Source organism: Carassius carassius, chromosome 28 (assembly GCF_963082965.1).
Source record: "Carassius carassius chromosome 28, fCarCar2.1, whole genome shotgun sequence".
Lineage (NCBI taxonomy): Eukaryota > Metazoa > Chordata > Actinopteri > Cypriniformes > Cyprinidae > Carassius > Carassius carassius.
The window spans coordinates 13,339,509-13,353,784 of NC_081782.1; the positions used below are offsets into that span (position 1 = coordinate 13,339,509).

The window sequence follows — 14,276 nt, forward strand, 5'->3', positions numbered from 1 at the left end:
TCCTATAAATAAAGCATGTGATGATTGATAGAGTGTCTCCAGCACTTCAGTTTCAATATGCAGTGAATAAAGTCAACTCAGAAGAATGGGAGCATGATATACGTCCACAGGAGACAATTGAAAAACAGGTGCATTATCCATTAACAGTATTAACAATGACCATTTATAGGCCCCTATATGGTTGTACTGGAGCTGAGGCTTGTGAGGATCGTAGGGATCATGGAATCTGGAGAATGGAGTCAGACCCCCAGCCTGGGGGGATTTTCTGTGATAAAAATTAAAATGTTTGGGAAGAAACCAACCATTTATTTCCTGTTTCCAGGCCCAGTTGTGCTTGGCTGGACTCAAAGGCTATTAAAATAGAGATTTCTATAAGATTGCAGACTTGAGCTCATTATGAGCGGCTCAGACCAGAATATGACATGTTTGAGTGTTTAAGTGTGCTTCTCATAAATGCTGGACAGCTGAATTGTCACAAAGGTCAGACAAGTACAAATATCCCAATTTCACGTTGAAATATGTTGGAAAAAGATACGTCACATTCATATATCAAGAAAATTGATAAGCCAAAAATTATTGTTAAGCTATCATTGCCAATAACTGATAAATGGGCAATATAAAAATTTTATATTATATGGTCAAAATAGAAAACAACTAAAATCAGGTGTTTTAAATGCTATGAATTTAGGCATCACAGCATTATATTGTACAGTATGAAAAAGATCTAGTAAAGATTCTGTTTAACAGTGTTAATTATCCAATTATCCATTATAATCAATTAAGCTCTGAACTTGGATATACCTTTCAGCATTGATGGTGCTATTCCAGATGTGTAAGCTGCCCATGCCACACGCACTCATGCAACCCCATACCATCAGAGATGCAGGCTTCTGGACTGAGCGCTGATAACAACTTGGGTTGTCCTTGTCCTCTTTAGTCCGGATGACATGGCATCCCAGTTTTCCAAAAAGAACTTCAAATATTGATTCGTCTGACCACAGAACAGTTTTTCACTTTGCCACAGTCCATTTTAAATGAGCCTTGGCCCAGAGAAAACGCCTGCGCTTCTGGATCATGTTTAGATCTGGCTTCTTTTTTGACCTATAGAGATTTAAAACGACAACGGTGAATGGCACGGTGGATTGTGTTCACGGACAATGTTTTCTGAAACTATTCCTGAGCCCATGTTGTGATTTCTATTACAGTAGCATTCCTTTATGTGATGCAGCGCCGTCTAAGGGCCCGAAGATCACGGTCATCCAGTATGGTTTTCCGGCCTTGACCCTTACGCATAGAGATTGTTCCAGATTCTCTGAATCTTTGGATGATATTATGCACTAAAGATGATGATAACTTCAAACTCTTTGCAATTTTTCTAGGAGAAACTCCTTTCTGATATTGCTCCACTATTTTTCGCCGCAGCATTGGGGGAATTGGTGATCCTCTCCCATCTTGACTTCTGAGAGACACTGCCACTCTGAGAGGCTCTTTTTATACCCAATCATGTTGCCAATTGACCAAATAAGTTGCAAATTGGTTCCTTATTTGTACATTAACTTTCCGGCCTCTAATTGCTACCTGTCCCAACTTTTCTGGTATGTGTAGCTCTCATGAAATCCAAAATGAGCCAATATTTTGCATGACATTTCAACAACATTTGATATGTTATCTATATTCTATTGTGAATAAAATATGTTTATGAGATTTGTAAATTATTCCATTCCTTTTTTACTCACAATTTGTACAGTGTCCCAACTGTTTTGGAATCGGGTTTGTATATACATTTTAAATTCAATGTACCAGTACATTTTTAGGTTCCAGGCTTTTTTTTTCTTTTTCAAAACTCTCTAAAACGGATATTGGAATAATGTTAGGAAGGATTTTTTGAAAATGTTATATTTTGCATTTTGTACTAGTGTCTGCATTTAATAGGCATTTAATGAAAATAAAAGTGTAATAAAATATAATGTCTTCTAGTCTACAGAGTACAGACCTCTTTGTCTGGGTCTCAGGAGAGTTTTTGAAGATGATTTTGAATCCGAGTGATAGATAATGGCAAAGACTATCTGTATGTAAAAATAGAGGAATAGAGCCTGAAAAATTAAATATAACTCATAAAATACCGAAATAGTGTGCAACTTCCATGTCGTGTATTAGTGTATCTGCATGCATGCTAACGCATATGTGTGAAATTGTGTTACCGTTCCTGCATCTGTAACTTCCTGTTGACAGTTTTCGCTTGGTGTGTATACAGGATATCATGGGGTGATTTCTGTTGTTCCATTTTTTTCTCCAGCAGTCACAGGATGTGCTATTTTTGTTGTCGACTTTGTGTGAGGTTAAAAAGCTGGAACAGCTGCTTAGTATTGGGTTCATCTGGGACTGATAGACATGTCTCACAGCTTCACTGAGAAATGTGTAAACCTTGAGTTGTGTCTTCCTGCTCAAAGTCTTCTGTTTAAACCCTGGCAAAACCTTCTGCTTCATTGTTCAGACGCCCAGGTTTTGTCCAGTACTGGTGCTTTGAAAGGAGAGCTTATTTTAGTAGCCCACTCAATAGACTGATGACAGAGCAACCTATGTGTAATGGTTATCTGCTCCCCAGACCATGGAGGGACACCAAACTGTCAACATTGACTTGCGGGCACATTATTAGCTCCCACTACCTTTTTTGGCCTTTCTTTTTTGTCTGAGACCTTGTCCGTACTTAAAAAGAGTGACATGCTGAGTGTTTTTGAGACTCTTAACTATAATTGAAGCTTGTTATGATGTTCTGCATGGTTGCTGCTATGGCATCTTGGCAGACTTTAATTTGTCTGCAGGTCTGTCTTAGCTGGGCAAGATATAGGAGTTCACTGTTATTTTTTTCTTATACGTTTCAATCAAAGGAAATGCTGGTCATTATGCCGCCCAATTCTGTGTGTTTATGCTTACAGATGATTACAGATTTGCATTACGACATGAATGATTCTTAGCTGAAAGGCGAATTTTGAAATATTTTATATACAATACCATGCAAATGTTTTTTTATAAGAATATCTTATACTCTCCAAGGCAACATTTATTTGATTAAAAAATACAGTAAACATTTTTTTATTACAATTTAAAATGTTATTTATTTCTGTGATTCATCAGTGTTAAAAGTAGTTATGCTGCTTCACATTTTTGTGGAAACTCAACTGAAGCATTGTTTTTCAGAATTCTCTGATGAATAGGAATTTCAAAAGTACAGCATTTATATAAAAAACTAAAATCTTTTCTAACATTACAAATGACTTTACTGTCACTTATTATTCATTGCATCCGGAATAAGAATAGGTTATTAATTTCTTAAAACCAACATATACAAATTGCCTGTTCAACAAGGGCAATATTTATTCGGTGTGAGACACTCAAAAGAGGACACAGCATTAGCATGCTAACTAAACCGCCACTACTAAATACATAAAAATCAAAGTATCAAAGGTTTATTTAAATTTGTTAAAAAAATTCTTCAGAAAATCTTCAGAGACATGGCATTATAGATACCTCAGTCCTACCTTTCGTACACAAGGAACAAGGTGAATGTTTGATGGCAACAACAAAGTGTCGTGTAGTGCCCACTGGACCACATAGTGCAAAATCAACTGGAAATGTGAATCTAGATTATACAACCTCTTTGTGAAGTGTGTTAGCAAATTATTCTCCTCACAGAACAAACAAACAGCATGGATGTTTTTGAATTGATCAGTCTTTTGAATAGTTTCGGCCTTCTCGTGATTCACAGCTTTAAGATGCTTTAATGGAGAGAACAGCTCATTTCTGGCAAACAGTAGGTCACTTATTCTCTTGATAAATCGAGTCTTTCTTTCTTTGGACATGGGTGGGCTCAGTGAATTCCACTCATAATATCTTCTCTCTCAAGTGCTTTGCTCCCACTAGATCGTGCATTTGACATGGGAACATGGGTGGTGCGGTCCAATCAGAAGTGGTCTTCCCCATGCCTTATTTCCTGTTAAGTGGTCACTCCATTCAAAGGATATTATGAAAGGGCTTAGTCATCACAAAATCTGTCCAGGAAATGATGTCTCTTTTACTCAACAGATTTGACCGTATAAAGTTTAGGTCTATTGACAAATCTATGTGTGTTGATGTGTTTTCAGCATGGGCCATGGTGAATGTGAGCATGGAAGACCGGGTGGAGGTATATTTAAAAGGCAAGGCTGAAATCTCCTGTATCTACACTCTGAAGGAACCAGCCAAGATGATAGTCTGGTCTACGGTGAGAAACAGGCCCACTCACACTTTACATATTTTTTATTCACCAATATTAACTAAATGGGTAATTGAAAAATACCCTAAAATCAAAAGATGAATGCAAAAATGAAACAAGAGTTTAAGGCAATTAAGTGCATTTCATCATATCTATTTTTCTCAAATAAAATGTCTATCATTTTTAATTTAAATTAAGATCAGTAAAACTTACATGTATTTACAATAAATAGAAATTTTTTTCACATTTTATTTTAAGGTCCAATTATCACAAACAATTATAACAAACCATTAACTACAACTTAAGCATAAATAAACTCCTAATTTGCTGCTAATTAATAGTTAGTAAGGTAGTTGTTAAATTTAGGTATGATTAAGGATGTAGAATGTGGTCATGCAGAATATGTGCTTTGTAAGTACTAATAAACAACAATAATAGGCATTCTATTAAGTTAATAGTGAAAATTGGTCCTTATCCTAAAGGGTTACCAAAAATAATTAGACTAAGTATATTTACTACAAATACAATGTTTTAATTTTTCGCTGAATGACGCACGCGTGTCAGAATTACCTCCTCACTTAGGTTCACGAAACGGTCATCCATAAAATGCGTTGCTGCTCTGTTGTAAGTAATCTTAAAGATTCCTAAATGCATCTATTTTTAAAATGCCAAATAAAGTGCTTTTACTTTTGCCTAGATACACACAGCATCTCCCTGACATGGCTGCTTCAACACTAACTGCAGTTTCTGGAACCTTCCTTTGCGTGAACATTTGGGCGGCATTACGCAAATATTCCCACATTAATTACTTAACTACAGAGTTTTAAAACTTACATAGTTTAAGCCAAGGCAATTGGTTAAATCTATTTAATATTCTTAATATTCTTTAATATTATGTCAATTTTATCAGTAGAATTTCAATAGAATGTACATTAATGTTCAAAGGTTTGGGTCGTTTTTTTTTTCAAAAAGAAATCTGTAATGCTTACAAAAGCTGCATTTATTGTATTGGATCAAAAATACAGCAAAACAGTAATACAGGTTATTACCTAAATAGTATTACAATTTAAAATTACATTTCTGATTTTAATATATTTTTATAATTTAAGTTATTCCTACGATCAAAGCTGAATTTTCATCATTATTACTCTAGGTTTCATGCTTAAGAAAAATTTCTTCTTATTGTCAGTGTTTTGCTATGGTTTTGTATAAAATATATTTTTTTCAGGATTATTTGACAAATATGGAGTTAAAAAACAGCAATATACACCTTTTCTAATCTGGTTTTAAAGTGAATTTTGATAAATTCATTGCAACCATGCTGAATGAAAGTATCTAAAACTTCCTTTTGTATCTCAACAACTTTTGAAGGGAAGTGTAGAATATAGTTTTACAATAAATGTTGAAGGTTTTTATTTTTTATTTTTTACTTTGTACAGAAATTGCCAGACAGGGAACAAAGCAAGAAAGGATTCTTTGCCTATGATACTGTAGAGAACAAGATCATTGACGAGGACAGTGAATACGCCGGACGCATCAACTTCACACACTCTCATGAACCACAGAACTCACGCGGAAGTGGCCTTCTGATCATCGACAATGTGCAGCTGAGTGACCAGAAGGAGTACACCTGCACAGTGCATGATGTGTCGACAGACAGCGGTGAAGGACACACTCGTCTCCAAATATTCAGTAAGACAAATCAGACTTGTTTTAGAAGAGCCTGTCCAGGCTAGAGTATCATAATAATATGCCTCTTGACCTGTATGCTTCATCCTAACACCAAACCTCTCTGTCCTTTAGACTCGCCATCTCTACCTGTGATTGAAGGTATATACACAGGGATTTCAGTTATTGAGGAGAAGCCGTCAAAGGTAGACCTTAAATAAGAAAAAAACGATCCGTGTACAGTATGTACATTTTATGGACTTTGCATAATTATAGTGTTTTTGCTCAGGTTGCACACTGCATAGTGGACAATGGATTTCCCAGACCCATTATCACATGGTACAAGGACAGATTGCCTCTCCAGCAATCAGATGGTGGTAAATACAGGACCATTAAGTGAACATTCTCCAAAACAAAATGTAATTTTATGCCAATAACAAAAAAAAAAAAAAAATCTGAATCCCCTTTAGAGGTAAAGATCTCGGAGTCAGAGACAACCAAAGCCAACGGCCTGTTCACAGTCGAGAGTAATCTGTACATTAAGGCTCAAAGGACAGATAAAGATGCTGTTTTCTACTGTGAGGTCAAATACTCTGTCCCCGGTGGAGTAAGAATGACAGAGTCCAAGAAAATCAACATCAGTGTTTACTGTGAGTCAACATCCTTCTAGCCTACATTTACTCTTAAGGCACAAAAAAAGAGAAAAAAAAAAGAAAACGAAAATAGTCATCATTTGCTCATTCTGGTGTCATCCAAACTTGTATGACTTTCTTCTGTGGATTGATTGATTTTTGAGCACACAGTCCTCTGTGCTGCCATCTGTTGGATACACAAAGTGCAACAGTATCTTACAATTTCATTTCATCTTTCAGACCCTACAACAGAAGTAAAAGTGTACGTAAATCAACCTGATAGGCTTATTAAAGAAGGCGACACTGTGGAGATCTGGTGTGAGGGAAATGGAAACCCTCAGCCCGTTTTTACTTTCACACATAATGGGGTAATATATGAGCTGAAATCACTGCCTAACGTGTTTATTATGCCTGCTAATAAACTAAATACATGATGTTTAATAACCATGTAACTAATATTATCTAATAGCCATATATTATTAGTCATATGAACATTACTTTGACTCACTTATCTATGACTGATACCAGAATACTTACACTTTTATTGCTTTGAAATAATATGTATTGTACAAGTGCTATGCAAATTAACTTGGATGCCAGCTGTTCTGAAATCTCTGAACCATGTGAAAAATATTTATTGGCTCACCTGCAGTTTTAATTATTCTCATTTTCTTTCCAGGAAGAATTGAACGAAAATAATCAAATGCTGCTTTTGGAAAATGTCACACGGTCAGACAGTGGGCCGATTGTGTGTCAGTCAGATGACTTTGATGCAGAAATTAACACTGAGGACTCCGTCAATATCATGGTGCACTGTAAGAGCATGTTCCTCTGCAGTTCCATGTTGGTGAGATGATGTCAGCTTTTATCTTCACGGTGACTAACAACTTTTTTTTCTTTCTTAGATCTGGATCAAATTGTGGTGACAACAGAGAAGACTGTTCTACACCAGGGGGAAGATCTTGCTTTAACCTGCAATGCTTCATCTTCTTTAACCACTCTGACAGCATGGTATAAGGTACAACAATAAGATGCAGTCAAAACTGACACCATGCTGACCTGTAACAAAAAAAAAAAAAAAATCTAAATATAGAAAGAATTGGCCAAAAATGCTGTTATCGTCTCATTTTTTACATTTCGGTACCGAAATCTGTTCTTTTTGACAACCCTTATAGATATATATTGGAGCATTAAAAATATATATTTCCCTCCATATATTTCTTTTCAATAAAATTCATTCACATACGTCAAACCTTATTTGTTATCTATAACACGGGTGAACATGTAGCACATTTTAATAAAATTCAGCAAGGAACTTTACAGTGTTTCAATAAAAAAATAAATATATAAATAACTAATCAATAGTCAATATTATTAATAAATCGTTATGATCTCTAGCAGGCTATTCCATTTACATTTTCTTTTATTTTATTGCCCATAAAATACATTTTGAGATAACATATAAATAGTATTTATCATGAATAGGATGAATCTGCTTGATAAACAGTGCTGTTGAAATGCTTGAGAATGTAAAGTGATATATTTGACGTTGTGTTTCACTGCAGGATGGCACACGGCTGGTGGAGAAACATGTTTTGGAGTTACACAATGCCTCCTATGACACTGCCGGAGTGTATATGTGTGAAGTGACCGTCCCTTCCCTGCCTGAGCTACAAGAACAAAAGTCTGTGCAGATCAGTGTGCGAGGTGAGTCTTTAACTACATCGTGAGGACCGAATGTCAATACAGGGAAAGGTGTATGAATTATCAAATTAAAACTATTAGCTCAATATATGAAACATCACCAAGATTCTAGAAAGACAAAAGAGTGTGCTTTCATGACTAAATATCTAAACCTGCTTCAGGGAAGCCTAAGTTCACAAAGGAGATAGAAGTGGGTCCAGTGAATAAAGCAGAGCGCTCTGTTAACCTGACCTGCTATGCAGAAGGCTTCCCGTTCCCCACCATCACCTGGACCCTCTCTGACCTACGGGTATCCTTATAGCCCTCTGCTTCCGACCAATCAGGAACCATCACACAGTCACAAAGAGCTTTTGCTAGTCATTTCAAAATTGGGTAGTTTGTGGTTGTATAGAGGGTCAGGCACATCGTTTGATAAGAATGTTGCAAAGATGAGGTGATTCTTGGGTAAATCATGATGTGCAGATGTGAGTTCAAATATTCTAGATCAGAGCAAGGTAAACTGAAATTGCCATGACAAAATATCTAGACTGGACAGCCTGTCCCTGTGCCGGAAGCGGAGAACCAGATGACGGACACTGGTATTGTCAGCATGATCTCTTTGAGGGCCATGTCTGAACTCACAGCCAAGTGCAGCGCTGCCAATGAGCTGGGGACAGAGGATGTTACTCGCAAGATTAAAGCATGTGAGTTTTCATTTTCTCTGCTCTGACGTATACATCTGCATGTTCACAATTCTCTGATGTTGGTCAATGGTCACAGGTTTTTCATAAGACTGAATTAATGATCAGCATTTTATCAACCCACTGCAGTTCTTATTAACCCCAGCATAATGTTTAATGCACTTCATGGTAATGAAAATGCAATATATTTTCTTTCCCTTTCATTTTTTATATCAATATGGTACATTTAATGGTAAGTTTAAAACCAATGGGGTAAAAAGCAATCTAAAAGGTAGTCAGAATACAATACTAAAATAAGTATCCTAGATTATGTTACTAACTACAATTTTCATGTAATCTGTATTAAATAACTAAATAAAGACTTCAATTTATAAGTAATCTACCCAGCACTGCTGGTATCATGGACATGGACTTTTGTAAAATGTTATTATTATTAAAATATTATTTTATTAATATTAGTTTTACTAAATAAAACTAAAATAGTAATATATTAATTGTTTGTAGAAAATAAAATATTATATAAATATTATTTTATTAATTTTAATAAAATATTATATTCATATTAAAATTATTGTTTTAACATGTAATGTATTACTGTGATGACCAAGCTAAATTTCCATCAGCCATTTCTCCAGTCTTCAGTGTCACATAATTCTTTAGAAATCATTGTATATATAAAAATTGCTGAAACATTATTATGAGTTCAATTCTTCAAAACAACAACAACATTATTATTTTTTAAATCTGACGACACACTTTTGAATAGTAATGTACAAATTAACATGACCAATTATGTTCATTGTTAGTTCATGTTAGCTATTGCATTAATTAATGTTAACATATACAAACTAAATTATAATAATTATGATTTTTAATTAATTTCATGCTATTAGTTCTTGTAATGTTAAGAATGTATTAGTATTAGTATATAAATGAACATTAACCACGACTAATACATTCTGTACAACTGTTGTTTATTGTCAGTTCATGTTAAGTAATACGGTCAAATCATGCAAACAAACACAATCTTATTCTATACCAATTTTCTTGTGTAGATGCACGTGTGACAACAACTACAACCCAAGCCACCAGCACAAAAGGTAAGTTTCTGAAACTTTCATATAAAAATACTTCCATCAGTGCAGCAAGTGACTGTTTTTCCAGCAAATCAGTGTATTTTGACTGTAACAGAACACACATTTGAGATTTGATGACAGAAAGCAGTATCTGTGCCATAGAAACACAGTCATCTGAGAGAGCTGACGTGGCATTGTACAGTATATTTATTCTGGCGGTGCAGTCAGAATCAGTGTGCATTTAAACACAAAGCAGTTTTACTGCAACAGAAGGTTGGTGATGGTGAAAATGCTCTTATGTGGTCTCTGGACTCTGCCTGGCTGACTGAGTGAGACCTCATGGGACCTGAGCTCTTGGCATCAGGGCAAATGAGGCGAAGCAGCCTCTCTCACTTCGGGATATCAGCGGACTTTTCCCGTTTCTTATTATGGCAGTCCTCAGAGCCCTTATCTCTGATACTGTTTATGGCTGTGGTCAGGAAAATAGACAGTTATAAGAGCAGATTTATCTGGTCTCAGTGTCAGCGGTTGCTTAAAGCATCATGTTCTAACCAGACACAATGCAGCAAGTTAATAGCAGGTATCTCAAAATATGGCAGGAGTATATTATTATTTTAATTAAATAATTGACTTAATTCAAACATTATTTTTTAATGTTAATTAATTACAATATAATTATATAAAATGTATATTAGTAGTAGTAGTAGTATTGTTATAAGTAGTGGTATTTTTAAATGAATAATTAAATATTATATTTTTTTCTACCACAAATTATAGAATAATTGACTTGTGATTGTGCTAAAGCCACAAGAATTAAAGTAACTTATTAGGAAAATTATGGCAAATTATAGAAAAATTGGTTTGTATATGTGATTTTACTAAAGCCTCAAGAATTAAAATAACTTTGAAAAAAAAAGTATATTTTTAGCAATAGCCAGAAAAACATTGTACTGTATATGTCAAAATTATCGATTTTTTATTTTATGTTCCATGAAGATATTTTGTTAATTTCCTACCGTAAATATATCAAAACGTATTTTTTGATTAGTATTATGCATGGCCAAGAATTCATTTGGACAACTTCAAAGGCGATTTTCTCAATATTTGATTTTTTTGCACCCTCAGATTCCAGATTTTCAAATAATCGGATCACAGCCAAATATTGTCCAATGTTATTTATTCAGCTTTCAGATGATGTATAAATCTTAATTTTTGAAAAAATGCCACTTAAGGTTTGTGGTCTAGGGTCTCTCTCACACACACGCACACGTACACGCACACGCACACGCACACACACACACACACACACACACACACACACACACACACAAAATAGTGCCCTAATTAGTCAACAAGGGCATTACCAATGAAAACTTACATTTCCCCCCACAAAACTATATTCAGATTTGATTTTCATTTACTATTAAAAATACATTTTGCAATTTATTTTCTTTTAATTTTTACCACAGACCCTTTAGCACTCCATTGGGATCCCTACACTACAGTTTAACTCCCCTGCTCTCACAAGATGTGTAGACAATTTGCTAAAATATCCAAGTTGTCGCAATAACTTCCTCACAGGGTGTGGGACAGCAGTCCCGTGATCTAATTAAAGAAAAGCACCGTGTGAGATCAAGTGATGTGTGAATATAACTGCTGTTTGGTGACTCAAACCCTTGTTGTGACAGGAACAAGATTAACCGTCCCACCAAAACAACCACAAACAGGTTTGTATTGTGAGGTTTAACAGCAGCCTGACCACTCATCCTCAATCACATGAGCACTCTTACTCACGTTGTGTTCAGTCCATCATTTCTCATGCTAATCAGCACTGACCACCGAACTGTGAGCATCTTTCATGGATTTAATGATTCCAGAATACTTGGCTTCCTGTATAACTGCCCCTACGACGAGTCACGCATCATCACTGCTTTTCTTCACTCAGCACTCTCAGAATGCACTTTACTCACAGCCCTTTTGGAAATGAACTGTTTTGACAAAGGCTTTGCATATTTCAGTCAGATATACAGGAAGTATTCACCCTTTTCCTCTGTCAGTGTACTCACTTCAGCCTGCTTTTCTTCTCTTACTGCAGGAGGTGGAAGTGGAGTCATCATAGCCGTCATCATCATCTGCCTCCTCCTCATAGCCATACTGGGCAGTGTGCTCTACTTCCTCTACAAGAAAGGAAAGCTGTCCTGTGGACGGTCGGGAGAGAAGGATTTGTATGCGTTTTTCTCTGAAAAAATATGCGTTATTTGAATTTCATAAAATATGTATTATTAACAGACTTAATTAGCGTTAAGGCCCTGTATTTTTCAATAGTAAGTTTCTTCTGTCTCATATTAATGTATAGAAAATTTTTGAAAAAAATATTTATAAGAGTATTTGCACAGGCAGTTTATAAGAAATATGCAATTTTGTAGGTTTATTAGATTATTTTGTGCTGTAAAAATGACAATGCACCTTTAAACCAGTGTTGTTATTGTTAGTAAAACTATTAAAAATCTTTTTTTTTGTTAAGCTCAAATAAAATATAAGAGGAAAAATTTAAAAAGCAAACTCGTTTTCATATTTTTAGTTTGTTCTAAAACTACTAAAATAAATAATAAAATAAAAAAAGTGAAATGTTTTGGTAAATTTGAGCAAAATAGTCTAAAAGTAATCAACTTAATGCCTGCATAGATGTAGAAGTATTTTTCAATACATTATCATGATACAAAGCATTAATATCATCTGTTGTTTTCATTCTCCAGCACGAAGGAAAAGGCCAGTAAGGATGATATTGTGATGGAGATGAAAAGTGGTAAATCTGAAGAGGCAGTGCTTCTACAAGGAGTCAATGGAGACAAAAAGTCCCCTGCCGAATAGGTCATTACTTCAGAACAATGATTCCCGTAATATTACACAAGACGCAAGATTTACTAGGCCATGTCATGGAAACCTGATGATATTTTCTTTCAATTAGAGTCAAAGACTGAAAACTACATGCATATGTGGAGAGCCGCTAGCAGCCACTGTCCTACAGAGCTCCTTCTCAGGGTGAATCCCAATCTGAGTGCTCAAAGACCTCACAATACATCCACATCTTCCACTCTACTCAAATACCTACTCAATTCTGCCTTTTTCTGCCCATGTTTTATGTTTGGACTGCTATAATCTGATTCAATATACAGCAAGATGATCCAAAAAGCACCAAGTTCATAATGGACTCCACTCCAGTATTTACAAATTGTATATAAATTTGACATACTGTATATATTTAGCTATTTAAAATGCCTGAGACATCTGAAAGGTTGCACTTGAGTCTCTTTGTTGAGGGGCATTTGAAGAGTCATAATTTGCTGTGCTGTCGATGTGTCTGATCTGAACCTGCTCTCACCTCTGCCGCACCATTAGTCCATGCACTGAGCCGTCTGTACCACTGTAAACCTTCATCTGTCCTCTGATGACTGAAACGGCCCAATGATAACACTTGAGGGCAATTTCCCTACAAATAAATGATCAGTGAAAGGCTCTGACATGGTTGACCTTTTTTTTCAAATATTTAAGCAAAATGTTGGGTTCATGTCTTGCCTCTAGTTTTATTATTATTATTATTATTTTTTTTAAATAATTTTATTAGCTATATCAAATTCAGTTTGTTCACTGTGAGGGCCAAGCGAGTGAATTATGTTAATGTCAGATGGGCTAAAAATGTCCCTCTAGCCTGAGAAAAAATGCTAAATGCTATTACCTGCTGTCCTCATCTTGCACTTGAATGTAAATAATAAAGAAATACAAGACCAACCCTCCCATTTTTAAATTTTAGGGGAAATATTAAATGCATGTGGAAGACTGCATTCATTTATCATATTGGCAGGAGATTACAACAGGAAAAAATGCAGGTGTTATTTTTACACAAGACTTTTTTTTAAACTATATATTCTATTAGATTTTTTTTTTCTCCAATCCATATTTTGAAGGTTTATAAGTTGTATCTTAATCTATGCAGTATGTACCCTGTACTTTATGCAAAGCAGACCCACAGATGCATACTTATTACATCCTTATTACACGGAAGTTCATCCATTTCATTTCCTCTGGTATTTCACACCGTTTTTGTTTTGTGTCCGTGGTATTTTTGTTAATGTTTTTTTTTTAATTGTCCTGCTATTTCTATTAAAAATGGCTGGCTTACTTAAGCCTCAATTTTGTCACCGTTTGGCTTATTTCCTTTCATCAGAAACAGCTGTTCTATACAATAGTTCGACATTTAAGGTTT

The 14,276-nt window shown here is 35.2% G+C and overlaps 1 protein-coding gene across 3 annotated transcripts in view; it reads left to right on the top strand.

Moving 5' to 3' along the window:
• The window catches only part of mcamb (melanoma cell adhesion molecule b), a 30,743-nt gene extending 17,210 nt beyond the window's left edge, over positions 1-13,533 (top strand). The window contains exons 1-17 of one of the 3 annotated variants that reach the window (XM_059514440.1): positions 3,634-3,811; positions 4,143-4,261; positions 5,692-5,944; positions 6,056-6,126; positions 6,210-6,297; positions 6,391-6,570; positions 6,793-6,920; positions 7,232-7,367; positions 7,458-7,570; positions 8,118-8,259; positions 8,418-8,545; positions 8,783-8,939; positions 9,992-10,036; positions 11,701-11,739; positions 12,108-12,237; positions 12,769-12,883; positions 12,981-13,533. In XM_059514440.1, the coding sequence (XP_059370423.1) occupies positions 4,151-4,261; positions 5,692-5,944; positions 6,056-6,126; positions 6,210-6,297; positions 6,391-6,570; positions 6,793-6,920; positions 7,232-7,367; positions 7,458-7,570; positions 8,118-8,259; positions 8,418-8,545; positions 8,783-8,939; positions 9,992-10,036; positions 11,701-11,739; positions 12,108-12,237; positions 12,769-12,883 (1,836 nt within the window). In that variant the 5' untranslated portion in view covers positions 3,634-3,811; positions 4,143-4,150 and the 3' untranslated portion in view covers positions 12,981-13,533. Of the gene's footprint in view, positions 1-3,633; positions 3,812-4,142; positions 4,262-5,691; positions 5,945-6,055; positions 6,127-6,209; positions 6,298-6,390; positions 6,571-6,792; positions 6,921-7,231; positions 7,368-7,457; positions 7,571-8,117; positions 8,260-8,417; positions 8,546-8,782; positions 8,940-9,991; positions 10,037-11,700; positions 11,740-12,107; positions 12,238-12,768; positions 12,884-12,980 lie in introns of those variants that run through there. The other 2 variants (XM_059514438.1, XM_059514439.1) reach the window with 2 other exon arrangements.
• Positions 13,534-14,276: the final 743 nt, after the last annotated feature.